This window comes from Coloeus monedula (assembly GCF_965178545.1).
Source record: "Coloeus monedula genome assembly, chromosome: 6".
NCBI classification, from domain to species: domain Eukaryota; kingdom Metazoa; phylum Chordata; class Aves; order Passeriformes; family Corvidae; genus Coloeus; species Coloeus monedula.
Window position 1 is genome coordinate 39,277,908 of NC_138786.1, and position 18,173 is coordinate 39,296,080.

The following is an 18,173-nucleotide window of genomic DNA, read 5'->3' on the forward strand; positions in this document are numbered from 1 at the left end:
CCTTTACTAAACAGAATGTCCCAAGTATTGGGACTTGGGAGTAAAAAATATTTATGTACCCTAACATTAGTTTGTTTCTTTGCAACTTTAAGTGATGTATGTTTGTTGTAATCCCTTAAGCAGGTATTCAGCCCAGTACTGTCTAAAATAATATTCTAACCTTTCCTTCCCATGTTTCTGTAATTATACATTGTATGTCAGCCCTTTTCACAAGGGAGCATTTTCTGCCTTATGCTAGTATAATTTTAAGTCTGATGTGTCTGTACTTTCCCTGGGCTTTTGTCTTGTGCTCTGGATAATGCTTTGATAATATGACTAAGAAAGTGTCTAAGAGCCCATATGTGCTATAGAGTGTAATGTGTTGGAAACTATTCTTAATGATGTAGGATTGAAAGATGGCTCTTGCTGTCATGCGAGTTCATGTTACAGCCATTGGTTAGATCCCCCAAAAATTAAAACGACTCCCTTCTCAATCCCATAAAAAGAAGGTTTCCAATACTTCCCCCTCCAGCTGTTTTCACCGGCAGTTGGCATTTACTAATGCACATTTTGCCGGGGTTAGCCCTCCTTCTCTGTTCAGGCCGGGCCATTCCCTACAGCACGGAGGCCTCAGCATATACGGGAGACAGAAGGGCTCTTCCCACGAGCAGCGGAGCAAACCTCTCGCCTGGCAAACACTTCTCCTACCCTCCTGGGGATGCATGTTACTTTCTCGCCCAGCCGCAGCTCAGGGGCCATGGCACCCTTGCTGTGCATTTCTTTATTGTTCAAGGGTTCGTTACTTAAAAAGGGCTGAGTTGCCTGAGCCAACACCCAATCCTGGAAAGCTGAGCAAGGATGGTCCTGGACGAGCAAGACCCCTAACTACTGTCAAGGAACTCCATCTACTTCTTAAAATATTGTTCTTTTGCAAGGTTTCACACTGTTTTGGGAAGATGATGTGTGTGTTGCCCCAGAACTTGTACTTTTCCCTCCGTGCCGCGGGGGTATGTTTCAGCCTCTGTGGAGGTGCGTGCGGCTGTCCCTGGCAGCCCGGCTGCTTCTGGCCTCTCCTCTGCCTCCCTCCCGCCTCCGGTTAATGCCGGGCTGCGGGGAGAAGCGAAATGACCGAGGTCGGTGTGCCGAGTACCCCAGCCTCCGCCGGGTGCGTTCCGGCTCCTGTGCGCGGCCAGCCCCGGCGGGCCGCAAGCACCGCCCCGGCGGGCGGTGCGAGGGACGGTGCCGCCCGGCCGCTCTCGCCTCCCCGGGCCGCGGCGGGCCCGCTGCCGCCCTCCCCCGGCGCCGCGGCGGGCGGGAGGATGGAACAGGGGCTGTCCGCCATCACCCTCTACTGCGCGCCCGCCGCCGGCGCCATGGAGCCCGAGCAGGTGAGCGGGGCCGGCGGGCGGCACTCCCGGTCGCCCCGGGCGGGCGCTGGGGCCCGGGCGCAGCCGCTTCCGGAGGGGGGCGAGGCCGCGGCGGGTCCGGCCGAGGCGTGGGTGGTGGCCGCGGCCTGACCTCCCGGGGGTGTGCGGGGGTGGTGGGAGCCCCCGGTTCCCCGCTGTAGCGGTGGGGTGCAGTGGCCCGGCCGCGGGAGACGAGGTCTGTCTGACAGCCAGTCTGCCCTTCCATCCAGCGCGCTGTAATTACAGTCAGCGCGGCGGGCGCGCGTGTCTCCGCTGTCTCCTGCTCGTCGGCGGACAATGCCTCAGACAAACGAGCCTGATGAATATTAAAGTGAGACAGGTTTCCACTTCCCTCCGCGCTGTCAAGTTGGCGAAGGCGTGGGAGGTGTTCACGGACAGCAGTTCTTAATTACACTGCAGCCCGGGCAGCTCGCCTGTCACTGCCGCGGCCGCTCCCCGCACCGGCCTCGGCTTCGCCCTGGGTGTTGCAGGCGCTGCCGCTGCCCCTTCACCGGTTATGGTTATCCGAGGCTTGTTGGGAGGGTGTCTTTTCTAATAGTCGTCCTCCGGGTCTGTCATCTCGTTGTCTTTTGTTTCAGAAAGACTCAGTGCTGTTTAATTTCAGTTGAAACAGAAGGGTGGAAAGTCAAACAAGCAATACGAAAAAAACCCGAACCACCCAAGCCTAAACAATCCCCCGCCCACCAACCCTAGCCAAAAAAAATTATCAAAAAAACCAGTAAAACAGTCAAGATAGCAGGGTAGAAATATTTTTCAATAGCTATTACCAGCCTTCTAGTGACTAGCAGTACCACGTCAGTTGACCTGTGCATATTGAATTACTCATCTTCCTCAGGGAGAGTGGACTTCACCCACTTTGTAGCTTTGGGTCATAAGCTCTCACAAGGTTAAAGGATGCCAAAGTGAATAGCCTGATATCCCTATTACTTTTTGCTTTTCTTCTTTGTCTTCCTGCATGAAACTTTATGTTATTGCATCACCTAATATTGCTTGTGTCAGCTCTCCCTCCAGGTGTCCAGGCACACCTTATCCTTAATTGTAGTTTATTTATTTGGGCATTTTATATATAAATTAAAATTCTGTTGTGCTGGGTATTGTATCAACACTGTCAAAAGATGCCCTGCTTTCTCTTTGTTTCTGGACAAAGGGTGAGATAGAGTGGGTATAAAGAGAGTAAACATGAACATGAGTTTCAGATCCTGACTGCCTGACAGACAAGGTTTGTATGTGTGCCATAAAGCCAAGAAAAATCCCAAGAGGGCATTTAAAAGAAAGGGGAAGTCGCTTTACAGTGTTTACCGAGTGCCTTAAGAGTGTTAGCTGGTGTGCCAGAAGCACAAGAGTGACCGGCCTTGGTGTCTAATAGTTGCCAGAATAGAAGCCAAAGTAAATACTTCTGTGACGTGGGGACAAATGCTGAGTCTTTCAAGACCATATAATACGCTAGAGAAGGAGGAGCCTGTGGAAAAAAAATGAGGTCAGAAACCTGACTAAAGCCATGCACTAGAAGAAAGATCTTTTTAAAAAAACTTCCTAAATTGGAAAAGAAGATCAAATTTGTTAAGGAAGATCAAAAGTATAAATTTTCAAACAAGAAATACTGTAACATTTGAGCTATAAAGTGAATCTAGCTGATAGCTCTAGAATAGATCTCCATTACCACAGTTTTGGACAGATAAAATTTATTGGTGCTGAACTTCCTGGTCGTACCTGGGAGAGTTGGCTTTTATTCGTGCTGAGCAGGTAAAACTTAAAAGGCCAGTGTTGACTAAAACCCACACTCAGGTTTGTTGACTCGGTAATAACCAAAACAACAGCTGATACTTTATTTTATTTGTTAATGTAAGACTAAGGGAACCAGATTCACTGTTCCTTGGTGAATCCTTGTCTTGAAGTACTGCATTTGTCTGAAATGTTGTAGCAGTACCAGCTGTGAAGCTGCTCACTGTAGGTTGTGTGAATGTGGGATGGGTGTGCAGGGAACTAAAGCTTGCTTTTTAAACTTGAAATATTAAACAACATTTTTAAAAAGTTAAAATATTTTAAGCATTTGCACTAAATGAGCCTAAATCAGGTAAAGAGACTGTGCTTTTAAAGGAACTCTAAGGAGGGGCTCACATTGCTTGCTGTTATTAATCACAGTGATATTTGTGATGTAGTGTTTGCAAGAAACAGTGCTCTTCAGTACTGTGACTAAATATAAAAACAGTCATTGTACGATGCCAATAAAGGAGTGTGGAATGTTCATAAAAAGCTGATTCCGTGGTGCTTTTTGCACAAAAAGATACAGAACCCCGTCACAGGAAGTGGCACCTGCTTTTATAATGCCAGCAAGGAGTGCTCCCTGTGCTCAGGTTGCTTCACTGTTTTCAGCATTTGTGTTTCGTGTCTTGCTCTGGTCCCAAGACTGATAGCAGAGAGATTGCACTGGGCCCCAGACAGTCAGTTTTGTCTTTCTACATGAAAATGTGATTCTGCATGAAAATACAATCCTGTTTCAGCTGAATTACCCCATTGAAAACTTGCTGCTGGATTCTGCTCTGCTCCTCCAGGAAAAAGCCTGAAATGTGTCACCATGGCTTGAGAAATGCTGGGGGAAGCTGAGATGACTTGCAGTTTTGAGAAGCGGTGGTACAGGGCTCGGAGAGATGATGAATGAGTGCGCTCCCTCTCCACACTACAGCTCAGCACGTGATCTTTACCTTCCCTCCCTCTTCTCTCTGGGCATGAGAAGAATCTGTGGCTGGAATGAAGGAAGCTGTTCTGCTCCCCGTGATCCCCTGCTGCCCCTCTCTCCCATGCCCACATTCTTTCCCAGCTAACCAAGCCTGCTTGCCTTGCAAAGCTGTGTTGTGTAATCTAGTGTGAGAGATGGGGATGGTGATGCTGCACTTGCAGTGATTAAGGGATGTCTTACAACTGTGTGATAAAGCATGTATTTTTATTTATAATTTTGAACTGTGCTTTGTGGAGATCATTAGGTCTGTATAGGGAAGAAGTTGGAAATTGGAATGTGCCCATTTTATGCAACCTGGATTCTGCACACACTATGCATGTCATTCCTTATACAGTTTCAAATTACATGAGCTCATGCATTTTTAAAAACCTTCATGGTACATTAAAAACATGTGGTTGACATTTCCTAACCTCTGTGGCCTTCTCTACATGATAGAAGTGTTTCCAGCAGTTTTGTGCATTTATTGCAGTAGCCTCTTAAAGCTCTACCAAGTTGAAGGCTCTGTTTTGATAGCTGCAATACAAAATCTTACTAAAGTTCTCTGTGTGCAGGAGTGACTAGCCTAAAGATTTATTGACTGGCCTTTGAATTAGAAGTATATATTCATAATGCTTGTGACCCAAAGACTGCATTGTAGCATTCAGCAGCTGGAAGAACACAGTCAGACATTGTACTTCTCACTTTGTATGTTCTTAGCCGCAAAACTAAGTGTTGTCCTTTTACCATGGTCCCTTGTACTAGTCATGGTTACTGATGAAAGCCCCCAGGGGCAGATTCCTTGGTGCATCTTTTTAAAGCTTGAGCCTGGCTGCTTAGTTATTCAGTTCTCTTTTGTGCTAGAGGTGTCTGTCTGAACTTGCAAAGAGGTGGCTACAGCTTATGAGCTTCTTGATTAATTTCATTAGATACTAATTCCAAACCCAACAATACTTTTAAATATTAAAATTTATGTGCTTACCAAATTAGTTAATGAAACATGCCCCAACAAGAAACCTTTTTGTTACTTTTAGAGAAGGGATCAGTTTTTACATATCTGCAAACAAGAATGTTTCAGTCTTTTACCTACAGGCAAATGTCTTCTAAATGTCCACTGGATATGATAACCAATCTAAAATACTTTTAAAATCTCATGAAGTTTGCTAAGGGGGAACTTTCCAGTTCCAGAAGCGTGTACTTGAGATAATGATTTTTTTTTTTCCTTTATAGCAACTTTCAAAGGGAGATAGTGGCTTTGAGAATGTGGAGCTGGGTGTCATAGGAAAGAAAAAGAAAATTCCAAGGAGGGTTATTCATTTTGCAAGTGGAGAAACAATGGAAGAATACAGCACAGATGAAGAGGAAGATGAACAAGAGAAAAAAGACCTGTTGCCACCTGTAGATCCTGTAGGTATTTTACTTGATAAATTGCTACTTCTGGTTTGCTGGGTAACAACATTTTATACTTAATTTTTTGTGTCATAAATCTGATACAGTCTTTACTGTTATAAATTCTAATAATTTGATTGGCTTAAGGGACTCAGAAATCTTTGAAAAGTATTCTTGGGAAGTTTTGTCCTGGAGTTCTCCTCCACTAAAGTAGCCTTACTAATTAGAAATGGGTTTAATTTCTTCACAGTTCTAATTTGTCTTCTCCAGCATGTCCCTTTCTAATAATATTTGCCTGGTATCTCCTTGATTTGTACTGTTGTTTTAAAAAAAAATGTTGCAGGGGAGACTTTTTTTTCCTTATGTTCGTTGACAGTGGAGAGTTAAACCTGTAGTTTAGGGTTACCATGCCAACAATCCAGATTTTAAAGGACCTGCCTTGTCCCTGTAGGTAATGTTATCTGTCTTGTAAGCTATTGAGATGTTGCTCAGCCTGTGAATGGAGTTTCCTTTTATTGGTCCAGATTCCAGTGAAGTCTCAACAATTAAAGCTGGTTGTGTGCATTGTAGCTGCTAAAATGCATTTTCCTTTTTGTAAATGATTCTGGATCTATACTTAGAGGTAAAATGAAATATCTAATCTGTTTTATTCTGTTGGCCTGCCTGATGAACTATTTTGTAGTGATAGTGTGATTGCAAAGCTTACAGCTGCATGTGCCAACACCAGCGGCAGCAGCTCCCCACCCTCTGGCAGTCAGTCCCAGAGAAGATCCACATCCTGCTCTTCTTCTCTCCACATGCCCAGTCTCATGTTTCTTTCATGACAACCCCAGAAACTGGTGTCCCAACCACCTCTTCTCTTACCCTTGTACAACAATCCTCGCCCCAGTAAATTGAGTCTGCAGTCCTATGCCCTGCCTGCTGGTGGAGCTCTCTTCTTCGCCCCTCTGTGCTTGGGTGCCACTGAGGTGGAGGCTCCCAAACCGGCTGGATCCTCCCTGATATGCTGGAGTGTGGTCAGGCAGCCAGGAGCCAGGGCTTCATGCAGCAGCTAGTCCTGCCTGGTTGCACACTGAAGGCAGACACTGGTGTAGAGCTGCTTCTTCCCATACTTCAGAGTCCCTGCATGTACAGAAAACAGCGCCCTGCTTTCTACTTGACATTGCTGTTGAAGAGACTCCTGCACCATTGTTTGGGAATCCATAATTAAGAAATGTTGTGGTCGAAGCTTTCTATTTACTCTCCAGTAGTAGGTCCTGTATTTATTAATATGTGTATCCATCTTGGGAGAGCTTGGCTTTCTTGAAGGGACTGAAGGGTTTGACTTTCTGGTTATGCTCTTCTGAAGAAGTGGTGAACCATAAGAGGTTTGCTCTGACTGTCAAGCAGTACCTCTCTTCCCCTCTGTAAAATGCATTTATTTTGAAGAAGAAAAAAGGTGGATTGAGGACTAAATTCCAGTGAGACTATGGGAATTTAGCTGGGATTGGGGTTCCTAATGACTCACAGGTTAAGCTGTTGCATTGCGTTTTGCATGGATTGATGGCAGTGCTCTCTTTCTTGGCAGGCAGTTCTTGTATACAACAAAAAATGACATTAGCCTGATAGCAGATAGGATATTATCAGTATAAAATACACATGAAGTTTATAGTTGGAAAAGAAATGTATTGTAGTCACAAACAATGAGTAAAGTGTTAAGCTGCCTTGCTGGGTGCTAGGGTGTTTTTTTCCTCCTTAAGGATCTTCTCAAAGAAATGCAAGAAGTGTGAAACTTACTGACTATTATGGTAATGTTCAGGTATCTTCAGAGTTAGGTCTGTTCCCCACTAGGCAGTCATGTCAGATACCTGTGAATGTCTGAGATATATTTTTTCCCAATTATAATGAGCAGGGAACAAGTTTTGTATAATTTTTTGTGCCATTTTCTGACAGTGGAAGAGTTCTGTGGTGGTGCAATGATGGAAGGCTCACGAGCCTTGGTGTAGGTGTTGTGAGGGCAGAGACGTGCTTGCTGCTGTGCAAATGGACACTTATCTAAAGAGCCCTCAAGTATGCACAACAGCCAGAAATGCTGTATGATTGTTCCCCTCCTTTCCTAATACCGATTTCTTTTCTGAATACCAAAAAGTATATTGTATGGTGGAGTTAAGATTGTGTTATTCTCCTTTCATAGCTTATTAAATCCTTAATTTTGAATACACTTTTTAATAAAAGGACCCCCCAAACTACCAGGAGTAGTTTATTGTGGAGCACACTATACCTTATTATGTATTGCTTTTTACCTCGGACAGAATGAACTTGATTAGAGCAGGGGTTGCCATTAAGTGAGGTTTACTTTATCTCCTGCATGCTTCATGTATCCCAGCTGAGCCAGACAATTGAAGAAATGTTAGTCCAAGCTGAGCTTTGATGTTTTAGCCAACAGCTGCTTTTAAAATGTTTTTATTGTAGGATTTCTATAAAAGCAATTAAATTGTCTGTTTGCTGAGACCAGCATGTCTAAAACTTGTTATCTCAGTTGGGATACAAAAAAGTATGTTGCAAGTAATAGCTGTTTCTGGACCAGTTTATTTTTAGAAAAAGCACATTTAGTATTTTGAATAGAACTTTCAAGAAATTTCAAAGCTGTGCTGTTATTAGCATCCTGGCAGCTTTTGAATGAGTTTAAGGGAAACAAATATTTTGCTGTGTTGTAAAGAAATGTCTTAAGTACCTTGGTTTAATTGTCTTTTAGAGCTAAGCAGGCAATGACAATGTGTTTCTTACTAAGCAAAGTAGTATGTATATATCCTGGTAATACCATAGCCAGAGCACTTGGTGGGGTGGATTCCTATTATTCATAACAAAACAAATTCTCAAAAAGAACTGGGTTTTAGATTTTCTTTGAAACAACTTCTGGTGCTTCTGTAGGTCAGTACTCAGTTCATTAATGCTGTTGGACTGGGGTGTCCATTCTATTATGTTTTATATTTTTTAATCCAGAACACATTATTTTTTAGATAGTAGCATTCAGTATTATCTGAGTGTTCTCACATTGAAATTCAAATGCTTTAATAGCATAAATGTATTTTTGATTCTTTTGTCCTAAAATGTAGATATTTGCACTCTATATGTAAATTTGCTTTTGTCCACCAAAACTTTATTTTGTATTAACTAAGAAGATAATCCTTCTGTTTATCCTTGGAGGGACACCTGGTGGTGCAGCACTTTGCTGCATTCACCTATTAGATGAATAGGCAGAAGGTGGAGTGTAAGTCTTCACAGAGGAGCTGTAAGCAACATGACTGTTGGTGTGATAACCTTAGAATTCATCCCGAGAAGACATCTGCAACAAAACTCCAGGAGAGATTTAACTTTATTAACCTTCAGTGCTCAGAAAGATTGAAACACAGCCTTGCAGGAAGGTTATCTTGATATCCTGTAGTCACAAGGGCTTTAACTTCAAATAGAAAAAAGTCTTCTCTTGAGGACCAACTCTGATTTTCTCTAACAATTTGGGGATGAAGGAGAAAAATAGTCACTGACCAAGTAATAACTACTCACAATATGGTAGAAGCTCTTGATGGAGGATGGTATGTGTGTTCCTGATCTTGTTTACACTGGCTTGTCTTAGATGTCACAGTTTTACGTGGTGCATACGCTAAAGAACCTATTATAGCAATGAACAGGCAAGGATTAAACTAATTAAAAATGTATCTTGGCATGGTAATCAATGAAAAAGTATCTATTTGGTGGTGTATATTAACTACTGAATACAGGATTTTGTTTTTCTGAAATCAAGGAAATTATTATTTTTCTCATTTTGCCATTTTCTCTGACAAAAAGAAACCCTACATACCTTGGAAAATTTAAGTGTTATTAGGGCTGAAATCTGCCAAAAATAAATATATATATGGATTGTTTAGGAACATGGTGCACTCAGAAATTCAAGGGAACATGTGTGCTCCCTTTGGCAGCCCCACAGTTGGACACAAAATCCTGTTCTGTTATTGAACCAGAGGCCTCTTGGTTTTATCAGTGATTGAATCCATTATGTTCATTCCTATTTAAATTAAAATTGTACATTAAGATTTTTTGTAATTTAAAAATCAGTTGTCAAAACCATTGTGTTTTCCATTTTAACAACAAAATAAAGTCAGGGTAGCTGAATAATATAATTAAACATCGTAGAAACGTATACTAAAGAGATGGATTGCAGGAGAAATACAGTAAACCAGTATACTGTGTTTCATACTGTCCCTTGTTCCCAGTCAAGAAATACAGTACTGCTGTGTCCTTGAGTTGATTAAAGACTGAACATTAAGGCTTCTCTGGCTGGCCAAAGGAGCTGAAATACAGTATCTGGGTATGTGGTTGTGTCGGTCTGTAGGACCTGGCTTGGGTATGGTTTTCCAGTTTCCAGCTCAGTGCATTAAAGCTACTTCACAGGCAAGGATTAATTTGATTAATTTGTAATGAGCCATTACTTAACAGCCCTGTTCATGTCACTCGAACAGTTCCAGTTTCCCCAGTACCAGTTCTTGCCTCATATCTGCCATTTCTGCTTCCATCTCTGAGGTGCTCTGGGAAGGCACGAAAATTTACCCTGAGGAGGTAAAGGGGGAATGTGTAGAAAAAGAAGGTGACTCCTTGGATGCGTTCCTTTGTTCCTGGTTGTTCCTGGTGGTTTGCTCTCCATGCCATCTCCTTTCTCCTGTTGAATTTTTGTGGAGTAGCCTCTCCCATGATTTTATACTGCCTTTTGAGACACTGGAAAGAAAGTTACCTTTTAAATTGAGGGGTCTGGCAAAGCCTTGCTTGTCAGGGATGAGGAAGTGTCTGGTTGGGCTTTGTCAGAAAGCAGAGGTTCCCATGAAGGTGAACTTAGAAGTGCTTCTAATGTACCAAACTGATTTTTAACTGTGCTGGGGGAAGAGTAGAAATAGAACCTCTGTGTCTGCCGAGCCTCAGCTGTTACCCACGTTTGTGTTACCACAAACTTGTTAGAATGTTCTGGGTCCGAGTTTCTTCTGTCACGTTGAAGTTCAGCTTTGTCTTTCCACTCTGAAATGTTACGGGGGTTCTTGTAGCTTCTTTCTTACAGCACACAGCAGGCCCTTGTTTGTCCTGTGCCCTGCGTGAATGCTTTTTAACCCTGTCACCTCATCATGAAGGATTGTACAGAGCCCTGTCAGTGCCATTATTTGCACCTGTGGCAACAAGCTTTTCCAGCACTTTTTTTGACTTCTTCAACTGAACAAACTCCTCGTTAGCCTGTCTGCCAACTGAGCACATAATCAATGAGCTGGAGGTGCTTTTGTGTGAGCAGGATAGCAGCTGATTTTGCTTACACTTTTACCTTGGCAGGACATTTTCCATATCCACTGCCAAAAATATATAACATCTGGCTTTTTGTCAGCCTGCCCAACTTGAGTTTCTGGCTTGACAGACAATTTCTTGCTGCAGTGATTTGTAGAGACTATGCTTGGAAAGCACCAAAGTCAGGTAGCTTGTGTACATGCATACTGAGGCCATACCAGCTAGTTTCTGTAGCTGTATTATTTACAATAATATTGGTTGTTCCTGTACAGATATCTATTAAATAAGAAAATAGAAAAAGGTTACTACCAATCAGTTCTTATATGTTATAAATACTTATGTATGTGAGTAGAGCTAATGTGTTTTACGTAATGAAAGCTGACACTTTTAATCGCTACGTTCCAGAAGAAAAGTACTTCTACAGAGATCTTTTCTGGGAGGAAATACATAACAAAGAGCTTGCTTGAATACAACAGCCTGTTAACTATAAACATGTTTTGGTTCACTATGAAAGTTGAATTTGCCTTTTCACAAAAATGAAAGCCTACAATTTTTTTCCGCTTTACCTTGGAATCTGCTTTTCCCCTTTTCCTTTTTATTACATGGTTTTGTTTGGGGTTTTTTTTTAACAGATACAGTCTCTTTCCTTGATGAAAAGCATAGCCTGTGCATGCCCATTATTTTATAATTAATTTAATTCTAAATCTTTAATTTACAATGTGTGTGTGTGTGTATATATATATATATATATATATATATATATATATGTATGTATCAGTTTGTCTGGAGGCTGCAGTATTTTTGCTGTAGCTGTGAATACACCATAGTTGTGCAAAGAGCAATTCCCCTTCTTTGTCTTCCTGGCCAGCCCTTCCTCAAGAGTCTGTACCCTTCCACAGCAGCACTCAGTCCATTCACCCCATCCCTGGGATCATGACGAGATCCTACCCCTGCAGCTGCACACAGATCTCCAATTCCTCATGTTTATGTTGTGTGCCCTGGTGTGGAGGTTCTTTGGAGACACTTCCTCACTCACATGCAAATGCTTGAGGTGACTCCACTTGAGCCCTGTTTTATTCATCTTGTGTTCCTCGTGGTTCACATCACCCCCGGCGCTTTGCTTGGCAGCATCTCCACTGCTCCCTCAGAGCTGTGGTAACTCTCCCCCTCCCTCGGTTCTCCTGGTTTTGTTTTTCAGGTGCAGTTTCAAGGGATAATTCCTGTCTGGTTGTAAATGTTTGAAAGCAGCCTCTTCCTCAGAGGTTTGCAGGTTTGGTTTGATTTTAAACAGTCATTTGCAGTTCACTCATTATTGTAATGAGCGACTACTTTGTTACCTCACTTCTCCTCTTGGCCTGATGGAATTCAGAATGTTGTGGAGAGCTTTTTCTAGTCAGGGATTGAGTTGGCTGCTTGTCATTTCCCAAGTCTGGGAGCAGGAAACAAAAAGCAGTGAAAGAAATTTTCCCAGAGGTAAACCATGGCTATATTTATATCTTGTGGTGATACTTTTCTTCATTTGTCTGGTCTACACTTATTTTAAAGCAAAAATATTGTAGTAGCTGGAAAACAGAAGACATTGCAGGTCTTTCTTCTCAAGCTGTTTGAGGTTTTGCATGTGTTATTTTGTGCCATGAACATACAGCTGTACGTATTCATACTACTCTTGTTCCTGCAGACAACACTCACGTGGGGACCCTACTTGTGGTTTCACATGCTGCGAGTTGCCACATCAACCTTATCAGGTACTGCTTTATTTAATTCTTGGGTAAACCAGAAAGGGAATACTGAAAGTCACAAAGTGATGTTGACAGACTGTAAATCATCTTTGGGTTCTTCTACTTGCTGTTTTTTCAGAAGTATGAATCAAACTGTACTTAATCTGTGGAGATGTACTCTCTTGCCTTAGGCACTTTTAAAAATTTTTTTTTACTTTCCATCAACAACTCTTGCATGGAAGAATGACTGGAAAATACCCTTTTGATGAACACTTCTCCCCCTTTTTCTTCATATGGAGATAGGTTGGTGTTGGCAAGGGAATGTATCAGCTTTTTGTTAGGTTTTGTATGGAACCATTCTGTGTGATTTTACCTGAAAAGAATGCTGGCTGGTGTGACTAAACTGACAGTTTTTCTGAACACAACTAGAAATTATCCCAAGGACACATCCAGTTGTGTGGCGTACAATGAACTTCTGGGGTTACAAAATAAGCAGACTATTGTCAAGGGTCTTAAACTCACTGCACAGAAATTTGTATGACTCATGGACCTCTTAGAATTTTGCCAAGTTTTAAAAATGCTTGTCATAGTCTGTGTTCTTTCCAAGGTGTAAAGTATCTTTATTGGCTTTTTTTCCGCAAATATTACGGAGTTTTGAATATTTTAAAATTTTCTGGCAGTCTGTTGTATTAGTTAACCTATCTTTATTTTTAGAAACACTTTTTCTCTAATGTGCAGTGTAATTAAATTCCTTGACTCATCTGTTCTTCATACGCAAGGGTAGGTAATGCTGTCCTTTTTTCAGAAGTCCTTTATGAATTTGAAGGTCAGTGCTTTCTTCTTTGCACTTCATTTTTGGCTCTTACATTTGTAATTTGAACTGGTCTTTTGCCCAATGCTTGGGATGCCGGGATATCTGTAAAATGAGTTATTGTGAATGTTCATTGAAGTAGTCAGTTGCTAACTATTAACTTTTTTTCCCTGAAGATGACGAACTCATTTGCTTCCTTGGGGCAGATTTACAATTTGAAGTGCAGTATATTTGACTTCTTGATTGCCTTTAGTCAACCAGTGCTGTAGCCATCACCATGGTAAAGAAACTGAATGACACGAACTTCCCCCTGTTCCATACTTTTGACTGTGCCCTACCTGTTTTAGCAAAGTAGCACTGAATGTAGCCTACAGCTTGAAAATTGAGACAGCTGAAACATAAATATTTTATTAATCCATTAGTACGCAACACAGAACATTGTTAAAAGTGACTTGAAGTATGCTTGTATCAATAAATACTGTCTGGTTTGCTAGTACCACTAGACTGAACTGCCAGTACAGCTGGTACCCATGTACTTTTGTCTAACCTTAATTTTCAGTTGAAGTTCAGCTCAATGCTTACCCTTTAACTGATTCCTAGCAAAACAAACTTAGATCCAAAGCTGAAACAAGCAGAATTCAAACGCTACCAACCATATACATTTTCATTGAATTTCATATCCTTCTCCTTTTGTTCATTCTTTATCCTAAAGAACAATTATTAGTATATTCAGCTAATAATTACCTATAAGGAGATTAACCTCACAGATTTTTGTTTTATTTTGTGAGTGAAGTAGGACTACAGAAAACCATTCAGGAAAGATGGTGATAATTTTTATAATAAAACTGTTCTTAAGAATTTTCTTCTAGATTCTAATCATATGTAAACCTCTCTTTATTTTTCAGTGTGTGATTTCCTGGGAGAAAAGATTGCATCTGTTCTGGGGATAAGCACACCAAAATATCAGTATGCCATTGATGAGTATTACAGAATGAAGAGAGAGGTATGTGTGTGAGATAGGGTTCTTGCACTCCCTTTTCTCCCAACTTTTCTTTCCTGGTATTCTAAAAAATTAAATTTTTATTCTAGCATTAAAATGAAGCTTTAGATCCTCAATTTCAGCTTGTCTCCAGTTTTCATTGGATGCATGATTAACAATTTTTTATCGATCAGCCTTTTCTCTCCAGCTCATCAGTCTTAGAAATGGGTGGGTCCTGACCTCTGCTCTGTTTCTCTTGTACAATGCATTTTCAAGTCAACACTGTGACAAAGTTGGATGGACAAGGGCTGAGCACTGTAGAGGTGGCTGCTAGCAATACATTTTCCAGCTGTAAAACTTGTTCAACACAGTGTCATGGGTAAATTGAACACAAGGTTACCATTTGTTCTAAAGCCTAACTGGACAACACTGATAGGTAGCCAGTGCTTTAGGCAAAAAAAAACCCTTAAAAATCTTCATTTAGAAGAGATGAAAAACATATTTAAAGCTTTATTAGTTATTTTTTTTTATTGAGAGCTGAAAAAGCTTTAGAGGAGGCAGACCAATCACTATTGCTATTAACTAAAACTGCTTATCTAGGTATGTGTCTTTTTTCTGTGTTTAACAAGGTTTAATCCTTCACTTTTGGTGGGTTTTTTTTTTCCATAATGGGATTTCTAGAATGTACCTCATCTTACGATCAACTGTGACTTTTCTAGTGGAACAAATGTCCTTGCCCTGTAATAGCAACTGGTATGCTTTTATGGAAAGGCTTCAAGTTAATCTAAGTAAGTGGTAAATAGTAAATAGTAGCATATGAATCTGGTTATCTCTCTTCAGGAGGAAGAGGAGGAACAGGAAAACAAAATGTCAGAAGAAGCAGAAAGACAACATCAGGAACAGCAGAACAAGCCACAAGCTGAAGCTCCCGTCCAGACAGACCAGCCTGGAGCAACAGCATGCTCTTCATTCGTGAATGTAAACTTTGAAAGTGAGGGAGATTGCCCGCCCATTGCAGAAAATAAAGAAGATGTAGTTCCTGTCCCTCCTTAAGTGTAAAGCTCTGTATAATGTAGGAAATAAGAACTGTCAGGTGTCACAATCTGCCTATAAACAGGAAAAATAGGATTATACTTGTTCAGTGAAATACAACTCCTACCATTCTTATTGATCAGGAGAGAGCTAGGTGATGTCTGTTCAGTCTGTCTGCCTAATAAGGCTGAGGCATTCTGCCAAATTGGCACTTCAGTTAAAATGAAAATTGCACTACAAACATTTGGTCTGAAATTGAATGTGTGAGCTAAGTTCTGTGTAAAGCAAGTAGAAATGTCTTTTCTTTGAATTGCTGTGTCTCTCAACACTTGTGGATTGCAGAGGCAGTGCTGTTTCCTACTTCTAAAAACCTGATTTGCACATTGTTTGCAACTCGGCTCTCTATGAATAGATTAATAGGAATTAATATCCTGTAACTCAAAAATAATTATAATAGAGTCTTATTTCCCCTATTTATTGTCACTGTTGTATGCATGTATTTTTTTCTGTTGTTAACACAAGAGAAAAATGTTAGATTTAATGTTAATTAGATTTAAGGGTCCACTGACTTTTTTTTTTAAGTAAAGAAATTCCAACTTTCCAGGAGGCTATAAGCACCCTTAAGAACTTAGGACAAGTACCAGCACTCTTGGAGGCTAATAGTGCTCAGCTGCTCCATGCAGTGCTGTAGCAAAGTTCAGAACTAATATCAGTGTAGGATGTTCTCACTCCTAACCCAAGAATTAAGAGACCCGTGTGCTTAAATGCATGCTCTCAATGGTCCTGGAAAGAAACTAAAGTCTTGCTAAATTATGTTAAGTGCACTGGACATTCTATGTAGTACCAGTCTAGAACTATGAACTCTTCTGGACATCGATTACCCAATTTAGGAAATAAAGAGAGGTTCACGTATGATTAGGATCTAGAAGAAAATTCTTAACAACAGTTTTATTATAAAAATTATCACCATCTTTCCTGAATGGTTTTCTGTAGTCCTATTTCACTCACAAACATTAGGTTACTGTACTTCAGTAACCTAAACAAACTCTGTGTCTAATGTTAAATTACCAGGAAGGGATGTACCACTGCAGATGGTTTTCACCCTGTTAGCACAGAATACATAAATAACTAGAAACAACAAAACCAAACTTACGACTCTTTCCTTCTCTTAAATGTGTTGTGATACTGCACTTGGAACAACAGAAATTTTTGTCTAAATGAAGTGCAGGTAGCTCCAGAGCAAATAGCAATTAAGGCTCTTTTAGTGCAATGACTGTTGCACCTGTAGCTTGTAAAAGGTGAATGGTTTACTTCGCAACAATCAGATGTCATTGCCCCAGTCATTTTCTGTGGACAACTGTTGCAGGCAAAGGAGCAGAGAACCTGCACTAGTTAGCGTGTAAAACAGTACTTCTGTCCTTGAGATTTCTAAAAAAAAATTTAAAAACAGTCTTCAGCAAAACTGGGTTGTTGGTATCACGACGTGTCCCTGGCCTTGCTCCCACTGCCAACTGAGGAGCCTGATGTAACACCACAGGCCAGGTAACTTGGCTCTTAGTTTCTGGAATGGTTACGTATTTCAGATGACCCTCTGCCTGAACCAGTGTCCTGTACAGCACAAACTCTTCCTGTCATCTGTCTGTGGCACTCCAGCACCACAGAAAATCTAAGGAGGAGGATTCAGTCTTCAGCTCTAGGCCATCTGTTTAGACACTCCATTCTTTGCCTTTTCTGAACTGTAAGACGGAGGGTGCTGACCACTGTGTAAAATCACTCCTTAGCCCTGAACATCTGCAAGGGACAGCTTGGTTCAACACCTGGGGAATACACAGAAAACGAGCTTGTTCTCTTATGGAGTTAGGAGTTCTCTTAAGAGTTCTTAGAGCGTCAAAGAAAGAAAACCTCACATAGCTTGAGTAATATCTTGACAGCTGGAGAATACTTTGCTTTTCTTCCAAGAAATTAATGTCAGTTGGTTTTTTTTATCTCCTTTCCCTACTATTTCTTGCATAACAAATGCTCTCACTGCCTTCTTTGTATAAAATACTGTATTACTCACTGTGCCTTAACTTAATCCTTCCTTTTTTGCAAACTGTATGAAAGTGGTTACTTTCATATTGGTTTAATTTTTCTGTAAATGCATTAATTGGTTATTTTATATTTAATATAATTTTTGAACTGGAAGTTGGCTATGGATTTTTCTTTAAAACTGTGTGGTCTTTGAAACTTTATGCCTGTACACAGGTGCGCGTGGCTGTTTACTGTTTTCATCTTTACTAAGTCACACATCCTGGTTGAATATTCAGGCACCAGAATTCAAAATATCATTTTACCCCCACCCCTTCCTTAGACTCTTGTGTAGTACTCTGTGTTCAGCACTACCTCAAACTAATAAATCATGCAGAATTGCAAACATTTCTGGCCTGGAGCTATTGTAATTCTGTCTGAAAGTTGAAACATTTCTATGGCTTTCTTAAGGATTAAGGGACTTTCGCAGCTCTAACTACTGCTATAGTTCAGTTGTACAATTAAGATAGATTACATAAAATACTTGCACAGGAGGTTAACTTGTTGAAAGCCTCTGTACAGGTGTTTGGATTGTTTGGATTACTTTTAACTAGATTTAAAGCTAGTGCAGTTTTATTTCTGTTAATGAACCTCTTAAAAATTAGGTGTCCAGTTATTTTAATTTTTAATTTACTTATCGTTCCTGTTACACACTTAAAGCTGGTCATGCATAGAAGATAAAGTCCTAAATTCTTTACTTCTTACTGAAAACTACTGCTTTCACAACAGAATGTTCAATGGTGCTGTCATTAGAGGAAGC

General features: G+C 40.9%; 1 protein-coding gene across 1 annotated transcript; it reads left to right on the forward strand.

Moving 5' to 3' along the window:
- The first annotated feature begins 1,214 nt into the window (after positions 1-1,214).
- Positions 1,215-17,761, forward strand: FAM177A1 (family with sequence similarity 177 member A1). Its single transcript, XM_082282844.1, has 5 exons — positions 1,215-1,367; positions 5,350-5,526; positions 12,485-12,551; positions 14,241-14,338; positions 15,155-17,761. The coding sequence occupies exons 1-5, from the start codon at positions 1,299-1,301 to the stop codon at positions 15,365-15,367; spliced, it is 624 nt and encodes a 207-aa protein (XP_082138970.1). The 5' UTR covers positions 1,215-1,298; the 3' UTR covers positions 15,368-17,761.
- The last annotated feature ends 412 nt before the right edge of the window (positions 17,762-18,173 follow it).

What these genes read in the sequence shown, in the direction of transcription:
- FAM177A1 (XM_082282844.1), top strand. Translation starts at nt 1,299, where the DNA reads ATGGAACAGGGGCTGTCCGCCATCACCCTCTACTGCGCGCCCGCCGCC. An exon ending in TGCCACATCAACCTTATCAG is followed by an intron (nt 12,552 to 14,240) that starts GTACTGCTTTAT and finishes TTTATTTTTCAG; the next exon opens with TGTGTGATTTCCTGGGAGAA. An exon ending in ATTACAGAATGAAGAGAGAG is followed by an intron (nt 14,339 to 15,154) that starts GTATGTGTGTGA and finishes ATCTCTCTTCAG; the next exon opens with GAGGAAGAGGAGGAACAGGA.